Source organism: Rana temporaria, chromosome 3 (genome assembly GCF_905171775.1).
Source record: "Rana temporaria chromosome 3, aRanTem1.1, whole genome shotgun sequence".
NCBI lineage: Eukaryota > Metazoa > Chordata > Amphibia > Anura > Ranidae > Rana > Rana temporaria.
Window position 1 is genome coordinate 233,006,973 of NC_053491.1, and position 19,802 is coordinate 233,026,774.

Below are 19,802 nucleotides of genomic sequence, written 5' to 3' on the forward strand. Positions count from 1 at the left end.
TTGACAGGGCTATATGATCACAAATACAAATCCTTTGGTAGGAAACACAGCTCCCTTTTATGTGGCTTCAACCCTTTTTCCATTTGGCTACCTGTTTAGCATCATCATATATAGAGGCAAAATGTATACCGGTTCTATATATGATAGCTCTTCGCTCTCAATGATTGCTAAGGAAGGGGCTGATCCTGGCACCCACCACATCCTTAGCAACGGCTAACGTCACTGACACCAATGACATACATGCCCGGGATTCCCCATCCATGTAAGCAAAGGGGAGGGAATAGTGGTCATGGCCATAGCCATATTTGGTCAATGATGTCATTGCTATCCCCACCCCTTCCTTTATATAGCTGATACTCAACAGGGAGTAGCAATGGGATTGGTTGTGTGCACCAAGTTCATAATTTTTTTTTCCTTTTGGCCAATCAGGAGGATTTTATTTTATTTTTTTAAATGAAGGACATGTCAAATGTAAAAAAAAAAGTATCTTTATTTCTATCTTGTTTGGGGCAATTAGTAGGGGGTAAAGTATCAGGGGGCCCCCTTATTTTTAAAGAGACTTCCAGATTTCAATAAGCCCACCCGCAGACCTCTACAACCAGGTTTGCGAGGAAAGGGCCCATGTCCTCATTAACATTAACATTTAATTTTTTTTTGCACAGGGATCCCCTTAAATATTTTCAGGCCTGGTAAAGATTTCCTGGGGACCACGCACATCATTGTCTTTTTTTGCATGGGGTACCCCCATTATATCCATACCAGACTCAAAAGTTCTGATATGCATTCTGAGGGGGATTCTTTGCAAAAAAAATGTCATTTTATGACGAAACATGGACGTAGCTGTGCGGCAACCATCTGAAGTGAACGTGTGACGTATCAAGGCTGATCAAGGAAGCAGAGATCCAGGAAGGAACAGCGGGGAAGTGGTGAGCGATCAGTTGACACCTTGGGTCTGCTGTGACCAATATACTCGGTTTTCGGTTCATCTCTGAACGAGTGTTTGCTGTGCAGTGTATTGCTCTATTTTTTTTAGATTCATGTGAGTGCTATATTTGAAGATTCAAGTGTGTTATTAAACTGATTTTACGGTATTACGCTATTTTGAGCACTTCTTTTATTTACATGCGGAGCTTTCTGGCAGTGAATTGGTTGGAACTGGGATTATCCGCTATACCTCCCAGTGAGGTCTTTTTGTATACGTTTACACGCCGAACACGAGAGTGTAATGCAATTTGAGTTGGTGAGTTTTGAATCTGACAGGAGAGTATTCACTGACACCAGGTGTGGTGGAAGATTGGAAGCTATTATCATTATTTTTTCACAAACCTACTTGATGTGTTTTATGGACTTATATTTAATTAATATTTAAACACATTTATATATATATTTTTGGGAATTTGTGCACATATTCACTTTTGTCACATGGTGATGTTTATGGACATTAGCATTATTTTTGAATACCTGTGAAAACGGATGTTTCATCTTACATTGTTTACAGCGCTGCTTATATTTTATTACACTCATTTTAGGGTTTTAGAATGTTTTTTCACATCTTTATTTCTGGCTTGTTTGTGGGAATTAGTAGGGGGTAAAGTATCTGGGGGGCCCCTTATTTTCAAAGAGACTTCCAGATTTCAATAAGCCCCCACCCGCAGACCTCTACAACCAGGTTTGCGAGGAAAGGGCCCATGTCCTCATTAACATTATTTATTTTTTTTGCATGGGGATCCCCTTAAAAATGTTCAGGCCTGGTAAAGATTTCCTGGGGACCACGCACATCATTGTCTTTTTTTGCATGGTGTACCCCCAGTATATCCATACCAGACTCAAAAGTTCTGATATGCATTCTGAGGGGGATTCTTTGCAAAAAAAATTGTCATTCTTGCTGTATGTATTACAGCACAAGTGAGATTAACAAAGAAAAATAAATATTACCAGTTAAATTACCAGTAAGTGAAGTTATATTTCTTCTTTTTTTTTTTCTTTAAGGAAAAGCACACAGAACCCTCCAAAGGTCCCACAGAGTACATTGCAGACCCACAGGCATGTTATTTAAATGAATTGGGCAATTTTAATGTTTCACTGTAAACATTTAAAATTACTGCTCCCAGTCAAACTGAAAACAAAAAAAACATTTTGCATTGGTACATGGCAGCACATGCGTCTTGCATTACCAGGACTTAATGCCGCCACCCCTGGGTGTGCTTGAACCCTTCTGGCATTGTACATCAGGCATTACCATCTGTCACTGGCTCTGTGCCCTGGCCAGTCTCCTGGAGGGGAGGGTAGGTGGAGTGGAGAACCACCCCATGCTATTTAACCTTTGCACATAGGCTCAAAAAATTGCATTTTTGGATTTGAAAGATTTGTCTCCCATTGATTTCAGTGGGTTTAGGTTCAGCATTCGAGCTTCCATTAAGTTTGTTAAATCCTGCTTGAAACAAAACCAGGGCAGTTTGGATCATCCCTAATTACTCATTAATAGAAAATCTACACATCCTCTAGACTTGCTTTAAAGAAAATACAAGTTCGAATATAGACCTTTCAAAAAGTGACTTGCAATTTCACTCCTGCAGAGTTCAAACATATGCTGATCGTTTACATCTCGGACCGTGGCAAGTAGATCAGCACTGTAAGCATCCAGCAACCTGCAGTGCCACAGACGTAACAAACATTATTCTGTCTGACCAACGGCTTCACCCCTGCATTCCTCCTGGTAATTTTACTGACTGTAACAGATGTTGCAAGGGAGCCAAAGGATTTTGGAAAAGATTTTTGCATGTGTTTATAAGCTGGCAGATATCAACCTCAAATGGGCTTTACTCAAAAACTGAATAGACAGTTAAGTTAAGTTAAGTTGTTGTTTTTTGCCCTAATTAGGTTCCATTCCATACTTCCATTCCATACTAGTGTAGCAGATTCTGAATTTCCTGAACTACTGCAGCAAGACAGTTGTTGGCACACAGTACTCTTCTTTCTGAGAGTGATGTAAAGTAATAATAATAAATACACTGGTAGCAATTACATCGCACAGTTATTATCCTCTGTCTGTGATTTCCCATCGACGACTGTTGATTCCAAAGACACATCAGAAATTGTCCCTGTAGGGGTTGTGTCTTTGCTGTAACTGGTTTCTGATAATGGGTTAATATCTTCTATCAGAGATAAACACACTGTTTCTGGTGATGGAGATCTGGTGTCTGTAGTACGATTCTGTTCTCTGCAATTTTCAGCAGCAACTTCCAAATGAAGATCAGTCTCTAGTAGCTCTTGGTCACTGTGGGAGCAAGTCATATTGCAGCTATCACATGTTTCATCAGTTGGAAGTTTCAAGAATTCTGGTAGAACAAGGTCCTCTTTACACAGTAACCCACGCTGGTCATCTGCCCGAGTGCTTTGGACTCTGTTTAGCATCTCTACCAGTCCTGCAAGACCAAAAATGTCTGGGTTACACAGAGCACCAAGATTTGTAAGCCTTTACTTCCATCTCCACTTAATATTAACTTAATGGCCTAATTGCTATGGTAAAGTAACAGCTTACAGGGTTTAATTTGGGTGTGCTCTCGCGCCGCCAAATATAATATGTAAATGAGGTGTCAAAACTACTGCACAATCTAATTGTGTAAATATAAAATATAAACCAATAATGAATATGATATAAAAATGATAAGCGCAATAATAAGTGAACAAACAATACAATATGGACTAAAACAGCCTAAAGTGACAATATGCAATAAGATAAATTGACAAAAGTCCCATCAGTATAGTAAATAACGTAGTGGATGATCTTTGTGAATAAAGTAAATAATCCTCAAATAATTTTCTATAGTGATCTTTAAACAAAAGGAAAATACAAGAAACCATGGAGAGGGGCACACCTGGTCAGATCCATCAGTCAAAAAGAGACCAGGTGGATATATAGTTTGCAAACAATGGTACCTGATGGAACGAATGTGGAGTTTGATCTCAATTGTTTCTTCAATAATTTTTAAACATTTCAGCACATTTTAATGTTATATATATTTTTAATATATATTTAATATCCTTAGTAGTTATGTTATTTATGACGTACTCATTTTAATTACTTGTATTGTATTTGACCCTATGTACCTTAGTGGTTATAATACTCTTTTTTATGTTTGATGCTGTTAAATATATGCCAGTTCAGTATTACTCCCGGTTTAGGCCATACAAAAAGCCTGTGTGCGCTTCTAGGTTTAACATCATTGTTTATAACCTTTTCAATAAGGATTACTAATGCGGATACCAACCTATAAAATGGCCGCCGCCTAGACGGAGACATATACTCTGGCAAGATGGCCGCCATCATACTTCAGCTCCTCATGTATAAATGAAAGGACTTCTAACCAATCCGACACCTCTGATGAAGCCACGTGACGTGGTGTAACATATAAGGGCCGGAACTACCAGGAAATACCGGAAGTATTACGGAATTCGTTTGCACAAGATCATTTTACCTTTGTAAGCATCTTTTACTACCGTATTAAATCTTTATTATGTACTTCACTATGGGGAATCTTTTCTTCATCCTGAGCAATATCGAGGGACCTATTTGAGCTATTACCTGCAGCGCTGGACTCGAGTTGGAGAACACTTCATGGGAATCATTCCAGGAGACAATCAGCTGGCACGGGCTATTTAGGAAAGCAGAGATTCATATGCAAGGAGGTAAGCGCTCTGTGAGCCCATTGTTTGAAGATCACTATAGAAGATTATTGGAAGATTATTCACTTTATTCACGAAGATCATCCACTACGTTATTTATTATACTGATGGGACTTTTGTCAATTTATCTTATTGCACATTGTCACTTTAGGCTGTTTTAGCCCATATTGTATTGTTTGTTCACTTATTATTGCGCTTATCACTTTTATATCATAGCTTACAGGGTTTACTTTAAATGCTTACATTTGCGAGATCCTTCTAATCATTGAACAGCTGAAAGCCTAGGCATTGGTCAAACTGTTTCTTCTGAAGGCGAGGAGCAGCAAACCTGAATACTTATACCCCTTTCAACAAAGATTGCATATCCTAAAACCTAGGATTTTGGCTTTGTGGCAACTACTGAAGGTAAACTAAGGCAATATTTTCTCCAGAAAAGGTAAATATTTACTTGCTTTTGTTAATCTTTATTTGCCCATCCTAGTTAATATAACTCTGTGCTACCATTAGTGCCGGTTCACACAACAGCGACATGAAAGTCGGCACGACTTTGCGAGGCAACTTCGAGGCAACTTCGAGGCAACTTTGATGCAACTTCGAGGAAACTTTGAGTCGCCTCCAGGACAGGCAACTTTGCCAGTGGCCAATCAAACAATAATCAGCTCTGTGGGAGGGAGGGGTTTGCCTGAGAAAACAATTTTCTCTTCCTGTAATGTTACTTCAGTTAAGACACTGATCCGACTTTGAAGGTAACTTCAATTGAAATCAATGGGTACAAGTCGCCTAGAAGTCGCCTTGAAGTAGTACAGGAACCTTTTCTGAAGTTGGAGTGACTTCATTAGTGTGCATTAAGAAGGCTCTCATTCACTTTAATGTAATGTCGCGCGGTAATGTGAACAGGCACTTAGGGTACAGGTCTACTTAATGTTGTTTCGATCTTTTCACCTATACCCCATGCTAGATAGCCATGCATCATGTATAATGCCCCGTACACACAATCGGATTTTCCTTCGGAAAAACCTTGGATGTTTTTTCCGACGGAATTCTGCTCAAACTTGGCTTGCATATACACGGTCACACAAAAGTTCTCTGAACTTTCGACTGTCAAGAATGTGGTGACGTACAACACTACGACAAAGCGAGAATATTAAGTTCAATGCTTCCGAGCATGCGTCAAATTGTTTCTGAGCATGCGTCGGAGTTTTGCACATCGGAATTGCTACAGATGATTGGAATTTTTTCCGTCTGAAAATTTGAGAACCAGCTCTCAATCTTTTGCTGGCGGAAATTCCACAGATGGAGCATACACACGGTCGCAACTTCCGTTCAAAAGCTCACATCTGACTTTTGCTGTTGGAATTTCCGATCATGTCAATTATTTTTCCAACTAGAAAATGAAAGCTTTATTCTTCATCAGCTGGGTAATGTTAATTATTTTATTACCACCTGGATTTAGACTTTACAAAAGTGCTACCATGTTATGCTCTAGCTTTAGAAAAACAACCCTTTATCATTTTTTTTTAACCACTGCACAATACGGCACATGTTCACAAGAAATACCTTCAATGTCTTTGTTGGTTCGATAAGGCCTATTTTTTGTTGGGCCAGGTTTATTAAACTTGATGGCAAATGAAGCATGATTTGCAGGACTAGGTTCCTTGTTTTCTCGATGGTGGTGATCTGCTCTTTGCATACTTAGTACACTTTTCTCCTTCGTTGCATTTTCTTTCTGTATGGAAGTAAATGGCAACATAAGTTTCAAATACAGAAATATAATAGATGGCATCTTATCATGAAATCAGTTGGCCTGTGTGCAAGATCAAAAGTGGGCCCTGGGCATGGGAAAAAAAAGTGTCGCGCTTAGGGAAATATGTGCATGGTTTCAATTGTGCTAAATATTGGGCGTGGCTTAAAGGGGTGTGGTCAGATATTACTTACATGCAGAATGCGGTAATGTTAAATAGGGAATGTACAGTGCCATAGTGTCCAACAGTGGGTAGTATGTGCAGGAGAGGTGTGTGGAGTGTTTGGTGGTGGGTATTTTGTGCAGGAGAGGAGTGCTGAGTATACAGCGGTGGATAGTATGTGCAGGAGAGGAGTGCAGAGTTTATGGGGCAGTGGGTAATACTGTATTTGCAGAAGAGGAGTATGGAGTATATGGCAGCAGATGGTATGTGCAGGTAAGGAATGCAGAGCGTATGGAGGTGGGTGGTATGTACAGGTGAGGAGTGTGGAGTGTAGAGCTCTCGGTAGTATGTGCAGCATTTTATCAGTAGGGCGGTAAACGGTGTCAGCAGTTCTTTACTTTTATTTTATTAGCTTTTTTTTTTTTTACAATTTAATTTTTTGTTACAATTGATTTATTTATTTTTTATTCAAAATGCTTTTGTGGGCCAGTTAATAGTGTCAGAAGGGCAGTGGACGGTTTTAGTAGAGCAGTGAACAGTGCCAGAATTGTTGTATTTCTATTATTTTATTTGTTATTATTTTTTACAATTACATATTTTTTTACAATTTTTTTTATTGTTTTATTTTTCAGGGGGGGGGGTCAGTTGCATGGTGTCAGTAGGGCAGTGGATGGTGTCAGTAGTTTTTTTTTTTATGTATTTCTTAAATATTTTTTTTCACATGGTGGGGTGGGCAGTGGACGGTGTCAGTAGGGCAGTGGGCATTGTCAGTAGAGAGAGAGGACGCACCAAACTAAGTGCAGTATCCCAAAAATGTATTGCATAAGCAGGAAAACACTTACAAAGTAAAAGATAAATATGGACTCACCGGTTTATAGATCTCCAGGCTGTCATCCGGGTTGTCGTCATGGGAATGTTGTGTGGAGTGGTTTTCAGACGCTCAGTTGGAGAGAGAGAGAGGCAGTTCCTGGAGCCTCGAGGAGTCAGGAAGTCACACTCTGGCAGTATGGAGTGTCCCGTCAGTTATGAAGTCAAACGGAGACAGCAGATCACTGACAAGTGAAAGGCAAGGCTTCACACTCAGAGCATTCGGCTTCTTCTATGTTTGATGACATCATACCTGTGGGACACTCCATACCGCCAGAGTGTGACTTCCTGTCTCCTCGAGGCTCCAGGAACTGCCACTCTCTCTCTCCAACTGAGAGGCTGGAAACCACGCCACACACTCACAACATTCCCATGATGACAGCTCGGAGATCTACAGTTGTGCTCAAAAGTTTGCATACCCTGGCAGAAATTGTGAAATTTTGGTATTATATATTATATTGAAAATATATCATACCAAAAAAAAAATGTATTTAACCACTTCCATACAGGGCACTTACGCACCTTCCCGCCCAAGCCAATTTTCAGCTTTCAGCACTGTCGCACTTTGAATGGCAATTGCGCGGTCATGCTACAATGTACCCAAACAAAATTGGCGTCCTTTTTTCCCCCACAAATAGAGCTTTATTTTGGTGGTATTTGATCACCTCTGCGATTTTTTTTTTGCGCAACAACTAAAAAAAGACTGAAAATTTTGAAAAAAAATTAAGTTTTTATTTTTTTCTGTTAATTTTTTTGTAAATAAGTACGTTTTCTCTTTCAATTACGGGCACTGATATGGCGGCACTGATGGGCACCGATCAGATGGCACTGATGGACATCGATGAGGTAGTACTGACGGGCACAGATGAGGTGGCACTGATTGGCGGCGCTGGTATGCGGCACTGATGGGCACAAATAGGCGGCACTGATGGGCACACATAGGCGGAACTGATGGGCACACATAGGCGGCACTGATGGGCACACATAGGCGGCACTGATGGGCACTCATGGGCGGCACTGATGGGCACTCATGGGCGGCACTGGGCACTCATAGGCGGCACAGATGGGCACTCATGGGCGGCACTTATGGGTGGCACTGATGGATACTTTTGGGTGGCACAGATGGGCACTGATAGGTGGGCACTGGGCATGGATGGGCACTGTGGGGTGGCACTGATGGACACTGTGGGGTGGCACTTATGGACACTTGGGGTGGCACTGATTGGCATCTTTTTTTTTTTTTTTTTTTCAATGCTTTTTTTTTTTTTTTTGGCCCATCCTGGTGGTGCAGGGTGGGCTTCCCTGGTGGTCCAGCATGGCGATCTGAGGGGGGGCTGATAAACAATCAGCGTGAACCCCCCCCTGTCAGGAGAGCCGCCGACCGGCTCTCCTATACTCGCGTCTGTCAGACGCGAGTGAGGAAGAGCCATCAACGGCTCTTCCTGTTTACATCGTGATCAGCCGTGATTGGACACGGCTGATCACGTGGTAAAGAGTCTCCGCCGGAGGCTCTTTACCGAGATCGGAGATGCAGGGTGTCAGACTGACACCCCGCATCACCGATCGCTGCGCTGCGCGCCCCCACGGGCACGTGTGGCATGAAATCCTGCAGGACGTCCATGGACGTCCTGTCAGGATTTCAGAACCACTTCCCGGACGTAAATCGGCCATAGGCCAGGCGGGAAGTGGTTAAGGATAGTGATCACATGAAGCCATTTATTATCACATAGTTTTTAGGATCCTTTTTAAATCATAATGATAACAGAAACCACCCAAATGGCCCTGATAAAAAAGTTTACATACCCTGGAATGTTTGGCATTGGTACAGACACAGAAGGTAGCACACACAGGTTAAAATGGCAATTAGAGGTTAATTTCTCACATTTGTAGCTTTTTAAATCACAGTAAGGCCTTGTACACACGAGAGGATTATCCGCTGGAAACGGTCCTCCGGACCGTTCCCGCGGATAAATCCTCTGGCGGATTTTAATATGATGGTTGTACTAACCATCAGATCGAAATCCGCGCGCAATCCATCCGCGGTGACGTGTCGCGCCGTCGCCGCGATGATGACGCGGCGACTTGCGCGACGATGGAAGGTAAAGACTTCCGAAGCATGCGTCGAATCATTACGACGCATGCGAGGGAGGGGATCGGACGAATTGATCCGGTGAGTCTGTACAGACCAGCGGATCAATCCGCTGGACTGGATTCCAGCGGATAGATTTCTTAGCATGCTAAGAAATTTTTATCCGCTGGAAATCCATCGGTCCGAAAAATATCCGCGGATAAATATCCGCTGGGCCGTACACACCACAGGATCTATCCGCTGGAACTGATCCGCGGATAAATACCAGCGGATAGATGCTCTCGTGTGTACGGGGCCTTAGTGTCTGTGTATAAGCAGTCAATGAGTTTGTTAGCTCTCACTTAGATGCCCTAAGTCAAAAGACCTGGGTAACAAAGTAATGGAATGTTATAAAGATGGAAAAGGATATAAAAAGATACCCAAAGCCTTGAATATGCCAGTCAGTACTAATCACTTATTACGAAGTGGAAAATTAGGGTCTCTTTTGATACCAAGCCAAGATCAGGTAGACCAAGAAAGCTTGCAACCCATAACTAGCGGAAGAATTGCCCAGATACAATGAAAAACCCACCCTCTTATATATTCTTTAGCAGTGCACACTTATTTTTATTTTTGTATTTTTTGATTCACACATATTATATCAACAAATTTCTACTCTTCAAATTTTTTAGGAATTATTATCACTTACACCCATGGGCGTCCACTGAAATTTTTTCAGGGGGGGGGGGCATTTTGGCAGCGGCGATACACAGTCGCATTTAACCCTTTCTTCAAACGCTAGCGGGGGTTAAAATCGCCCGCTAGCGGCCGAATAGCGCACCTAAAACGAAGGGCCTGACTGTGGCCGGTGGTAGTAAGAAATGTCCTGGCGTCAGTGGGAGTAAACAATTCCCCAAGATTGGTATTAGGGGGAGTAATAGTGCCCCATCAATGGTATCAATAGGAGGAAGAGTGTCCCATCAGTGATATCATTGGGAGGAATAGTGTCCCATCATTGGTATCATTGGAAGGAATAGTGCCCCATCATTGGTATCAGTGGTAGAAATAGTGCTCCATTGGTGGTATCAATGGGAGGAATAGTGCTCCAACATTGGTGTCAGTGGTAGCAATAGTGCTCTATCGGTGGTATCAATGGGGGGAAAAGTGCCCCATCATTGGTGTCATTGGGAGGAATAGTGCCCCAACATTGGCATCAGTGGTAGCAATAGTGCTCCATCGGTCATATCAATGGGGGAATAGTGCCCCATAATTGGTGTCAGTGCTAGTAATGGTGCCCCATCATTGGTATCAATGAGATTAATAGTGCCCTATCATTGGTATCAATGGGAGGAATAGTGCCCCATCATTGGTATTAATGGGAGGAACAGTGCTCCATCATTGGTACCAATACGTGGAATAGTGCCCCATCATTGGTATCAATGGTTGCTGACAGTGAGGGGAATAATGCCCCAAGGGCCAGGTAAAAGCAAGCCAAGGGCCGCAGTTTGGAGCCCCCTGTTCTAGAGCAACCTGTATCTCTCCTGAGGTTACCCGTAGGCTTTTCTTTGTATCCCGAACAATTCCTGTGGCAGTTGTGGCTGAAATCTTTCTTGAATCTACCTGACCTTGGCTTGGTATCAAGAGATCCCCACATTTTCCACTTCTTATTAAATGATTGAACAGTTCTGACTGGCATATTCAAGGCTTTGGATATCTTTTTATATACTTTTCCATCTTTGTAAAGTTTCATTACCTTGTTACGCAGGTCTTTTGACTGTTATTTTCTGCTCCCCATATCTATCAGTATCTAGCCTGCTTAGTGCATCCATGTGAGAGCTAACAAATTCATTGACTATTTATACACAGACACTAATTGCGATTTAAAAGGCCACAAAAATGTGGGAAATTGACCTTTAATAGCCATTTTAACCTGTGTGTGCCATTTTTGATTAGGGCCATTTGGGTGATTCCTGATATCATTATGATTTTAAAAAGACCCAAAGAAACTATGTGATAATAAATGGCTTCATGTGATCAATATCTTTGATTAAGTATTATCCTTCATATATGGAATAACTCTATTGAAATTACCGAGAGACCCTCTACTTCTTATTTTCGAACATTAGGACAAGCGCCTCCTCTCATGGTCCGCCAGTTCCCATACACAACACACAAACTGGATCCTGGTATGTCTACTTATCGCTCGAAGATCCATACTAAAGAATTGGACATCCCCTTGCTCACCAAAAGTCTCACAGGTTAAAGGGGAGCTCCTTCTCCTGTTATATAAAGAACAACTCAATACCGACTTTAAATGTGAAGGGTCCGCCAAACGCTTTTACTCCAGATAGGAAGCTTTTATGGAGGCGGCTTTACCTCCGGAAGAACTTGACAATTTCAGGGTCTCTTTCTACTACCACGGGGGCCATCCAACGATTAAGGGACAAGTAGACTCCTCTGACAATTAACTCTTATCCAAGATCCATTGGAATGCTTTCCTCTCAAACATCGTGTCACTCCTCTCCTCAACCCTGCAATGTTAGCATATAAGCAGCCTACCGCATTCTCTTAGCTTTGGCTCCTCACATACCTGATTGTACATTAACTTTGAGCTTAGGTATTTGAGCCCAGCTCTTTATTCTAGTGGTGTCTTCCCCTCCCGTTGTTTTTGTTTGTTCCCTACCCTTATTTTTATATTTTTTCAGGGTCCGTTATCTTCATGATCCATCCAGTTTCTGTCCCTTTTCCACAAAAATGTTCTTGCACTATTCCATAACGTCATTGAGCTGTGTCTATGCTTTACTCCTCACTTAGGCACCCTTAACCTAGGATACTGGGTTTGGCGTTTAGCGCCATAGGATTAGATGACAAAATGTGAATTGCATTTTTTTTTGTACTTTGTCCTATGTTCATATCTTTGTACTGCAATTTGCTTTAATAAATGCTATTGAAAAAAATATATATATCCTTGAATAAAAGAATTTTTTTTTGGCGTGATTAGTCATATTTTCAATATAAATACCAAAGTCTCACTATTTCTGCCAGGGTATGCAAACTTTTAAACACAACTGTATATACAGATGGGCCCATATTTATCTTTTATATTTTTTGGATACTGCACTTAGTTAGGCACATCCTCTCTCTCTCTCTCTCTTGCTTTCTTTGATTTACACAGAGCCATCACAACTATTTTAACCACTTCATTACTGGGCACTTAAACCCCCTTCGTGCCCAGACCAATTTTCAGCCTTCAGCGCTGACACATTTTGAATGACAATTGCGTCATACAACACTCTACTCAAATTATATTTTTATCGTTTTTTTCCCACAAATAGAGCTTTCTTTTAAAGGTATTTGATCAGCTCTACGGTTTTTATTTTTTGCGCTATAAACAAAAAAAGACAGAAAATTTTGAAAAAAAAACACAACTTTTTACTTTGTGTTATAATTATATCCCAATTTTTTTTTTTTTTTATATTTTTTTCCTCGGTTTAGGCCAAAACGTGTTCTTCTACATATTTTTGTTAAAAAAAAAACGCAATAAGCGTATATTGATTGGTTTGCGCAAAAGTTATAGCGCCTACAAAATAGGGGATAGGTTTATGATTTTTTTTATTTTTTATTTTTTACTAGTAATGGCGGCGATCTGCGATTTTTTTTTTTGTCAGGCCTGCGATATTGCGGCGGACATATCGGACACTTTTGACACAATTTTGGGACCATTCACATTTATACAGCGATCAGTGCTATAAAAATGCACTAATTACTGTATAAATGTGACTGGCAGGGAAGGGGTTAACACTAGGGGGTGAGGAAGGGGATAAATGTGTAACCTGTGTGTGTTCTAACTGTGTGTGGAGGGGGACTGACTGGGGGAGGTGACCGATGCTGTGTCCCTATGTACAAGGGACACAGCATCAGTCTCCTCTCTCCCTGACAGGAGGTGGAGCTCTGTGTTTACACACAGAGCTCCACGTTCCTGCTGTCACCGCCGATCGCGGGTACTTGGCGGACATCGCGGCCGCCAGGCACGCGCATCAGCTTCCCAGCGATGCACCGGGCACAGTGTTTCCCCGCTGCGCGCCCCCAGCGGCGCGCACAGGGAATGTAAACAACAAGACGTCCACCCGGCACTTGAGAGCCGCGCTGTGGATGTCTTTCTTCTACAGCGCGGGTCCCAAGTGGTTAAAGACTGCCTGCCATCCCATACCTTTGTGTCTTTTAAAGAGACATTTGTTTTTTTCAGTTGGCTGGACTATGTCTGAATACAGTTCTAATGCGCCAGTTTTTTCCCCTTGGCATTGTCAGTAGAGCAGTGGATGGTTTCAGTATTTTTTTATTTTGTTGTTTATCATTTATTTATTAATTTATTTTACAAATAAATGTAGTTTTTCTATATATCTATTTGTTTTCACAATGTTTTTTGGGAAGGAGGGGGTTGGGGCAGTGGACGGTATCAGTAGCTTTTTATTTATTTATTTAATTTTTTTTATTATTGTTATTTATTACAATTCTTTTTTTTTTTCCCTTTTTTTATCACCCTGTGGGGGAGCTTTGGTGAGATGCCAGGGGTCTAAATAGATCCCCGTCATCTCCCCTTTGAATGAACAGGAGAATGAACAGGAGACAGATCCTCCTGTTCATTCATAAACTGAAACATCATAGTTTACGAAGTGCTTCAGTTATGAATGAACAGAGTCAGTGATCAGAAAAGGAAGGGGCCAGTAAATTACATGTTTACCGGCCCCTTTCCTCCGCTCTCCATCCTGACAGTTTGCTGCGGGGGAAGAGGGGGGTGGAGAAGAACACAAGGGGACAGTCGGTACGGTCGGTGCGGGCAGTTACAAATTGGGGTTGGGGTAGGCATATTTAAAATACACAAGCTAATTTCCATACAGCTAGAAACTTTGGGCTTTGGCTAATGATGCCAGAATAGGTATTAAAGATGCAGTATAGGTAAGCAGTGCTTACTAAGTCTATTTCGATTGCATTTTTAGAATGTTGTGAGCATTTAATACTATGCATGGGGATGGGTCTTGTGATCCCAGTTTTCTAAGGGGTTCCAGTCAGTAATAGACACAGCACATTACCTTAACTTGCTTTTCAACCATATGTCCTCCTGCTTGTATAGGATCCTTCACATCTGCTGGGTTAAGAAAAAAAAAAGTACTGTAAATCTTATAACCAGGCTCGGATTTCCCACAAGGCCACTGAGGCCAGGCCTTGGGGCGGCAGGGCGCCAAGGGGCGGCAGTGGCATGGATTCCCCCGACGCCCGTAACATACAGTGCTCTTCCCATCTCAGCTGTGACAGGAGTTCGAGCACAGTGCTAGGACTCCTGTTTTGGAGGTGACAGGGTCAATAAAGAGAACCTGTCACCTCCAATTGCTATCACACAAAGTGAAAAAAATTGATAAAAGAATAAATAAATAATAAGAAATAATAATTAAATTAATAAAATAAAAAAAGTAATTGAAAAGTAAAGAATAAGAAAAATAATAAGAAAATTATACAAAAATAAAAAAAAGTAAGCGACAAGCTACAAAAAAAAAAAAAAAAAAAAAGTGATATAAAATTAAAAAAAAAAGAAAAAAAATATTTGATCGCCCCTGCCATCCGGGTGCCATTCTCCGTTGATTTGGGGGGGGGGGGTAGTTCGGTTGATGGGCAGGGGGTACATTGCGGAACCTGGCCTTGGGGCGGCAGGGAGAGCAAATCCGGCCCTGCTTATAACTTTACTTATTTAGCGGTGACAAGGGTATTACAAATTACATGATTTTGTTCCTTGCTTTTAGAATTATTAATACAAAAATAATCATCATTCATGAGTGTTATTCCTGAAGAAAAGACATGTGAAAATACCAATTGTTAGCACTAGACATTTTAAAATAATTTTTTCCTTTTTTTTTTTTTTACTTTTCGGTTATATATTGGGGTTTCCATTTTCATAGAAATGGTTGACCTGACTCATGCCTAAAAGTTCAGTCTCCAGTGTTTTTTTTTTATTTTAAGGCACCCCATCTACATACATTTGATCTATATCAGTCTACATATGACACAAGTGTAACCTCATAACACCTGCTAGTCTTCTTTTTCAATCTCAGTTCCATCTGTAACATAGATGTACACCACACCAGGTAATCATTTCAAAGTTGCTTAGTTGTGCAAATCTTTCCAAGTGCTAACTCGGCTCGCCAGCTGTACTTAAAAGATCAAAGGTAACCAGTTACGAATGAGCTTTGTCAGAGCGCAAAATGTGTAAATCTTGCCCTGTCCTGTTGTACCCCACTATGCTTTTAATGAGAAGTCTACAATAAAGTCTGAGAAGAGTGCAGCTAGTCCATGTACCTATGATCTTACTTCTATCTGTTTTTTAAGCTCCGTTAGAGAGATTTCGCCTCACTTTATGTCCAACAACAAGACCTGGGACAAGGGGTGGGCAGGAGGGATGGCTGCCCTGGGTGCAATGGTTTATTGCAGGGATGGGAGTGCCCTAACCCTAAGGGAAGGGATGAGGCACAGTTTGGCATATTTTGCCCTGAGCGCTGGGTGACCTTGTTCCAGCACTGCCACAAACAGTTAAACAAGAGAGGGAGTGAGGACAGTTGCACAAACAAAACAGGAAGTACAAATCTGACAGGGGCCCTAACCCTTCTCTATTGTATCCAAAACAATACAAAAAAAGTTTGGGCTTACCCCACACACTTTTAACTCCATTTGCAATACATCACTGGCTTTCCTACTGAATTAGCATGCTTACTCACAGCCTGTGTATAAACCACTGAGACCTCGTACACACGACTGAGGAACTCGTCGGAAAAGATACATCGTTTTCCTCGACGAGTTCCTTGTTAGGCTTGTCGAGAAACTCGACAAGCTTTCTTTGCGTACACACGGTCAAGACTAAATCTCCTCGTTCTCAAACGCGGTGACGTACAACACATACGACGGCAGGGGAAGTTCGATTCCACTGGCACAACCCTTGGCGCTGCTTTTGCTAATCTCATGTTACTGCGTGTTAAGTAAAAGTTTGGTGAGAGACGATTTGCACTATTCAGTCTGTTACAGCGTGACAAATGTGCTATCTCCATTACAAACGCTACTTTTACCGAAGGTGCGCTCCCGTCTCATACTTTATTCTGAGCATGTGCGGGTTTCTTAGCATACACACGATCGTGTTTCTTGTCGAAAACCAGCCCGACGAGGAACACGACGAGGAAATTGAGACTCCCGTCCCGTCCCATCACTTGTTCTCTTTTTTCCTCGTCGAGTTCCTCGACAGTTTTCTGTCGAAAAGCATACACACGACCGTTTTCCTCGGCAAAAAAGTCGAGGAAAACGGTTGTGTGTACGAGGCCTAAGCCAGAAGGTCTCAGCAGTTCTGTAAGAGTGGGGGGTGTCATTTATCATTTATTGATCAGAATGTTTAACCTTATTAAAAACTATTAAAACATATGCATTTTAGTCCTTGACATTAGGATTCCATAGTCAAAATACATGCAATCCAGCCTATCCCATCTCTGATAGAAGAGAGGAATCAGGTGTTTCTGCTCCGCTGTCATTTATCAAAGCAGAGCTGTTACCTCACTCTGCAGAAAGATGGTGCCTTGCGTGTATTTACCTACCCGTGGCCATCAGTAATTATATATAATATTCATATTAAACTTTTCATATTAGCCTTATTAACAAAAATTTAAAACCATGTATTAAAAATGATTTAATTATTGACATAATAGATATATACAACAACATTAAAAATAACCTTTATGGTTTGCAGGAGATACGATGGATTTGATAGGAGGTATGAGGGTGGTTAAAGAAGGAAGAAGGATGTATAACAGAACTATGCAGTATAGCTATCATGAAATGGACACAGGAGGTCAACCTCTCAGCTATATCAGGACAAATGCGTTTGTAGAAAATGTTGGTTCTGAAAATACAAACTTTAAACATATATAATATAAGGATAATTAAAAATGTCATAACTTCCAGTAAGCTGAGTGATTATTGAAATATTTGAAAAGTGACAGATAATGTTTAAAAAAAAAATACAGCTTAATGGTCAACTAACCTACTTACTGCCAGTATGGCCATTACATAAAATCTATTTTCTTACCGGTGATTGTGTGTAGAATAAGAGTCAATCCTTCTACTCGAGTCACAGATTTGCCTTGGTCTACAGCTTCTGATTCACCCATCTGTTGAATAATAAAGCACATTAAAATACATATATGTGTAGTCCATTTGATGCCTAAATAAGCAAAGCAGAAAAGTGTAACTAAAATTCATATATTTTTGAGAAACTGAATAAAAAATTTCAGGAGTTCCTTTGGAAGGCTAAGAAGCCAACATCAACCGAGAGATTGGCATTGTGTTTTCAATATGCCTTTGCAAATGTTAATGTAATATGTGCATTGGGCCGTTAGGAACTGGACAGCATAGCTTTTGCTGGATTTTAGGCTTTCTTGAGATGCAAGTGACCTAATCCATCACTGCTTGTAATATTCTGTTGTTTTTTTTTTTTTTTTCAACTCAAAGAGCATATAATTTTTAGCTTAAAATGCATTGTTTTAATATGTTTTCAACTTAATAATGCTCTATAATTTTCCAGAGAGTTCAAATTCAGATAGCTAAACAAAGTGCAACATTTTTAATGAAAGAGTTTGCAAATTTACACGTTTTTCAAATACATATAAAAATAAATTATTAATAATAAATGTGATCATCTCGAAAACTGAGCTTCGTGTTGGTTACCAGCATTCATGAGGTGTAATTAGGCCCTTAATAACATTTAAAGTGGTTGTAAACTCTGTTTAGGCTTAACTCTAGGTACTGTAAATTTCTCCTAAACTTGCACAGTTTAGGAGATATTCATTATATACGCTGCTGCCAACGTCATCGGCTCATGCACACTGAACAAACGGCCCCGCTGACGCTGTATTTTCAGGGCCCGTGCCATGACCGGCAGCTCCCGCGTGCATATGCGGAGTGACATCATCGTGGCTCCGGCCAATACCAGGCACCGGAGCCCGCGAACCTGGAAGTAACTCCAGGGAAAGATGTCAGCTATGGGAGCGGAGTGCGGGTGGCACTGCAGGGCATCGTTCTAAGGTAAGTATTTCATAATGAGCTAGTATGCGATGCAAACTAGCTCATTATGCCTTTGTCTTGCAGGTTAAAAAAGACATAACAAAATGTTTTTTCTAGTTTGGCCAAGCATAGCTTTAAAACAACTTTTATTACTCTAGATAATTTGTCCCCCTTATATTGACACTAAAATTACATTTTACAATCCATGTCAAATTACAATACATGTCAAAATTACTGTATTTATCGGCGTATACCGCGCACTTTTTTGCCCTGAAAATCAGGGCAAAATCGTGGGTGCGCGATATACGCCGATACCCGCTTTCCCGCGCCGAGTTTGAATACTGCGCCGGCATTGAATACTGCGCCGGCATATATACTGTGCGCATCTGCTAGTTTCATGGTGTAAAATGACACCTTATAAAAGGTGCCCTAACTTTACACCAGCCGTGTAAATGTCAACTAAAGCAACACCGTTAGGGAAGAGCTGAGCACACACACTTGCAGGACAACAATCTGTATGCCAACATGCCAGGGGCATCCATGCTCATAGCTATACTAGTGACTTTAGTAACCGAGGGTACCCCCTCTTCTGAGGGAACAGCAGCCAGGAGACGCCTTGCAGAATGCATCTTTGCACAGTAAACACACACATTAATCATGGCACAATGAGAATGCATGCATGCACACCCACTGTGGTTCCTAGCACAGACACATCACATGCACATCGAATTGGATTAGACCCAAGTACCCCCAATGGTATTAGGGAGCAGCAACGCCACGCCACGGCTCCAATTATGTCACTGTGCATTCATACACCATTCACATGGACCTGGGATCACTTCTCCCTGGTCCTGGGGATCCCTAATCCACCAAAACTGAGGGTGACACCCTTTTTCACCAGGAATGTCACCCCCACATTCACACAGCATTCACACACATAAACCAAATCATAATCACAGTATAATAATAAAAATAATAAAAATAAAAAACAAAAGTACGACCAACAATTAATGGCGGCGGCGTGAGCTACGCCTGGGCCGGCCACGGCACGGCCACGGTCAACCAGGGGAGACTCATGGGGGGGAGCAGGGGAAGGAGGACCCTAATGGGGGGAGCAGGGGAAGGAGGAGCCTCCCCTGGTGACTGTCCTCCTGCTGGCCTGCCCTCCAAGGCCACAGCGATCCTGG

The 19,802-nt window shown here is 41.4% G+C and overlaps 1 protein-coding gene across 4 annotated transcripts in view; it reads right to left on the bottom strand.

Annotated features, from left to right (window-relative positions):
- Positions 1-2,901: 2,901 nt before the first annotated feature.
- The window catches only part of RGS14 (regulator of G protein signaling 14), a 186,202-nt gene continuing 169,301 nt past the window's right edge, over positions 2,902-19,802 (bottom strand). For 3 of the 4 annotated variants that reach the window (XM_040344453.1, XM_040344456.1, XM_040344455.1), the window contains 4 exons: positions 17,642-17,723; positions 14,616-14,671; positions 6,244-6,412; positions 2,902-3,425 (listed from right to left, as the gene is read on the bottom strand). In XM_040344453.1, coding sequence (XP_040200387.1) covers positions 3,022-3,425; positions 6,244-6,412; positions 14,616-14,671; positions 17,642-17,723 — 711 coding nt within the window. In that variant the 3' untranslated portion in view covers positions 2,902-3,021. The remainder of the gene's footprint in view (positions 3,426-6,243; positions 6,413-14,615; positions 14,672-17,641; positions 17,724-19,802) is intronic. The other variant, XM_040344454.1, reaches the window with a different exon arrangement.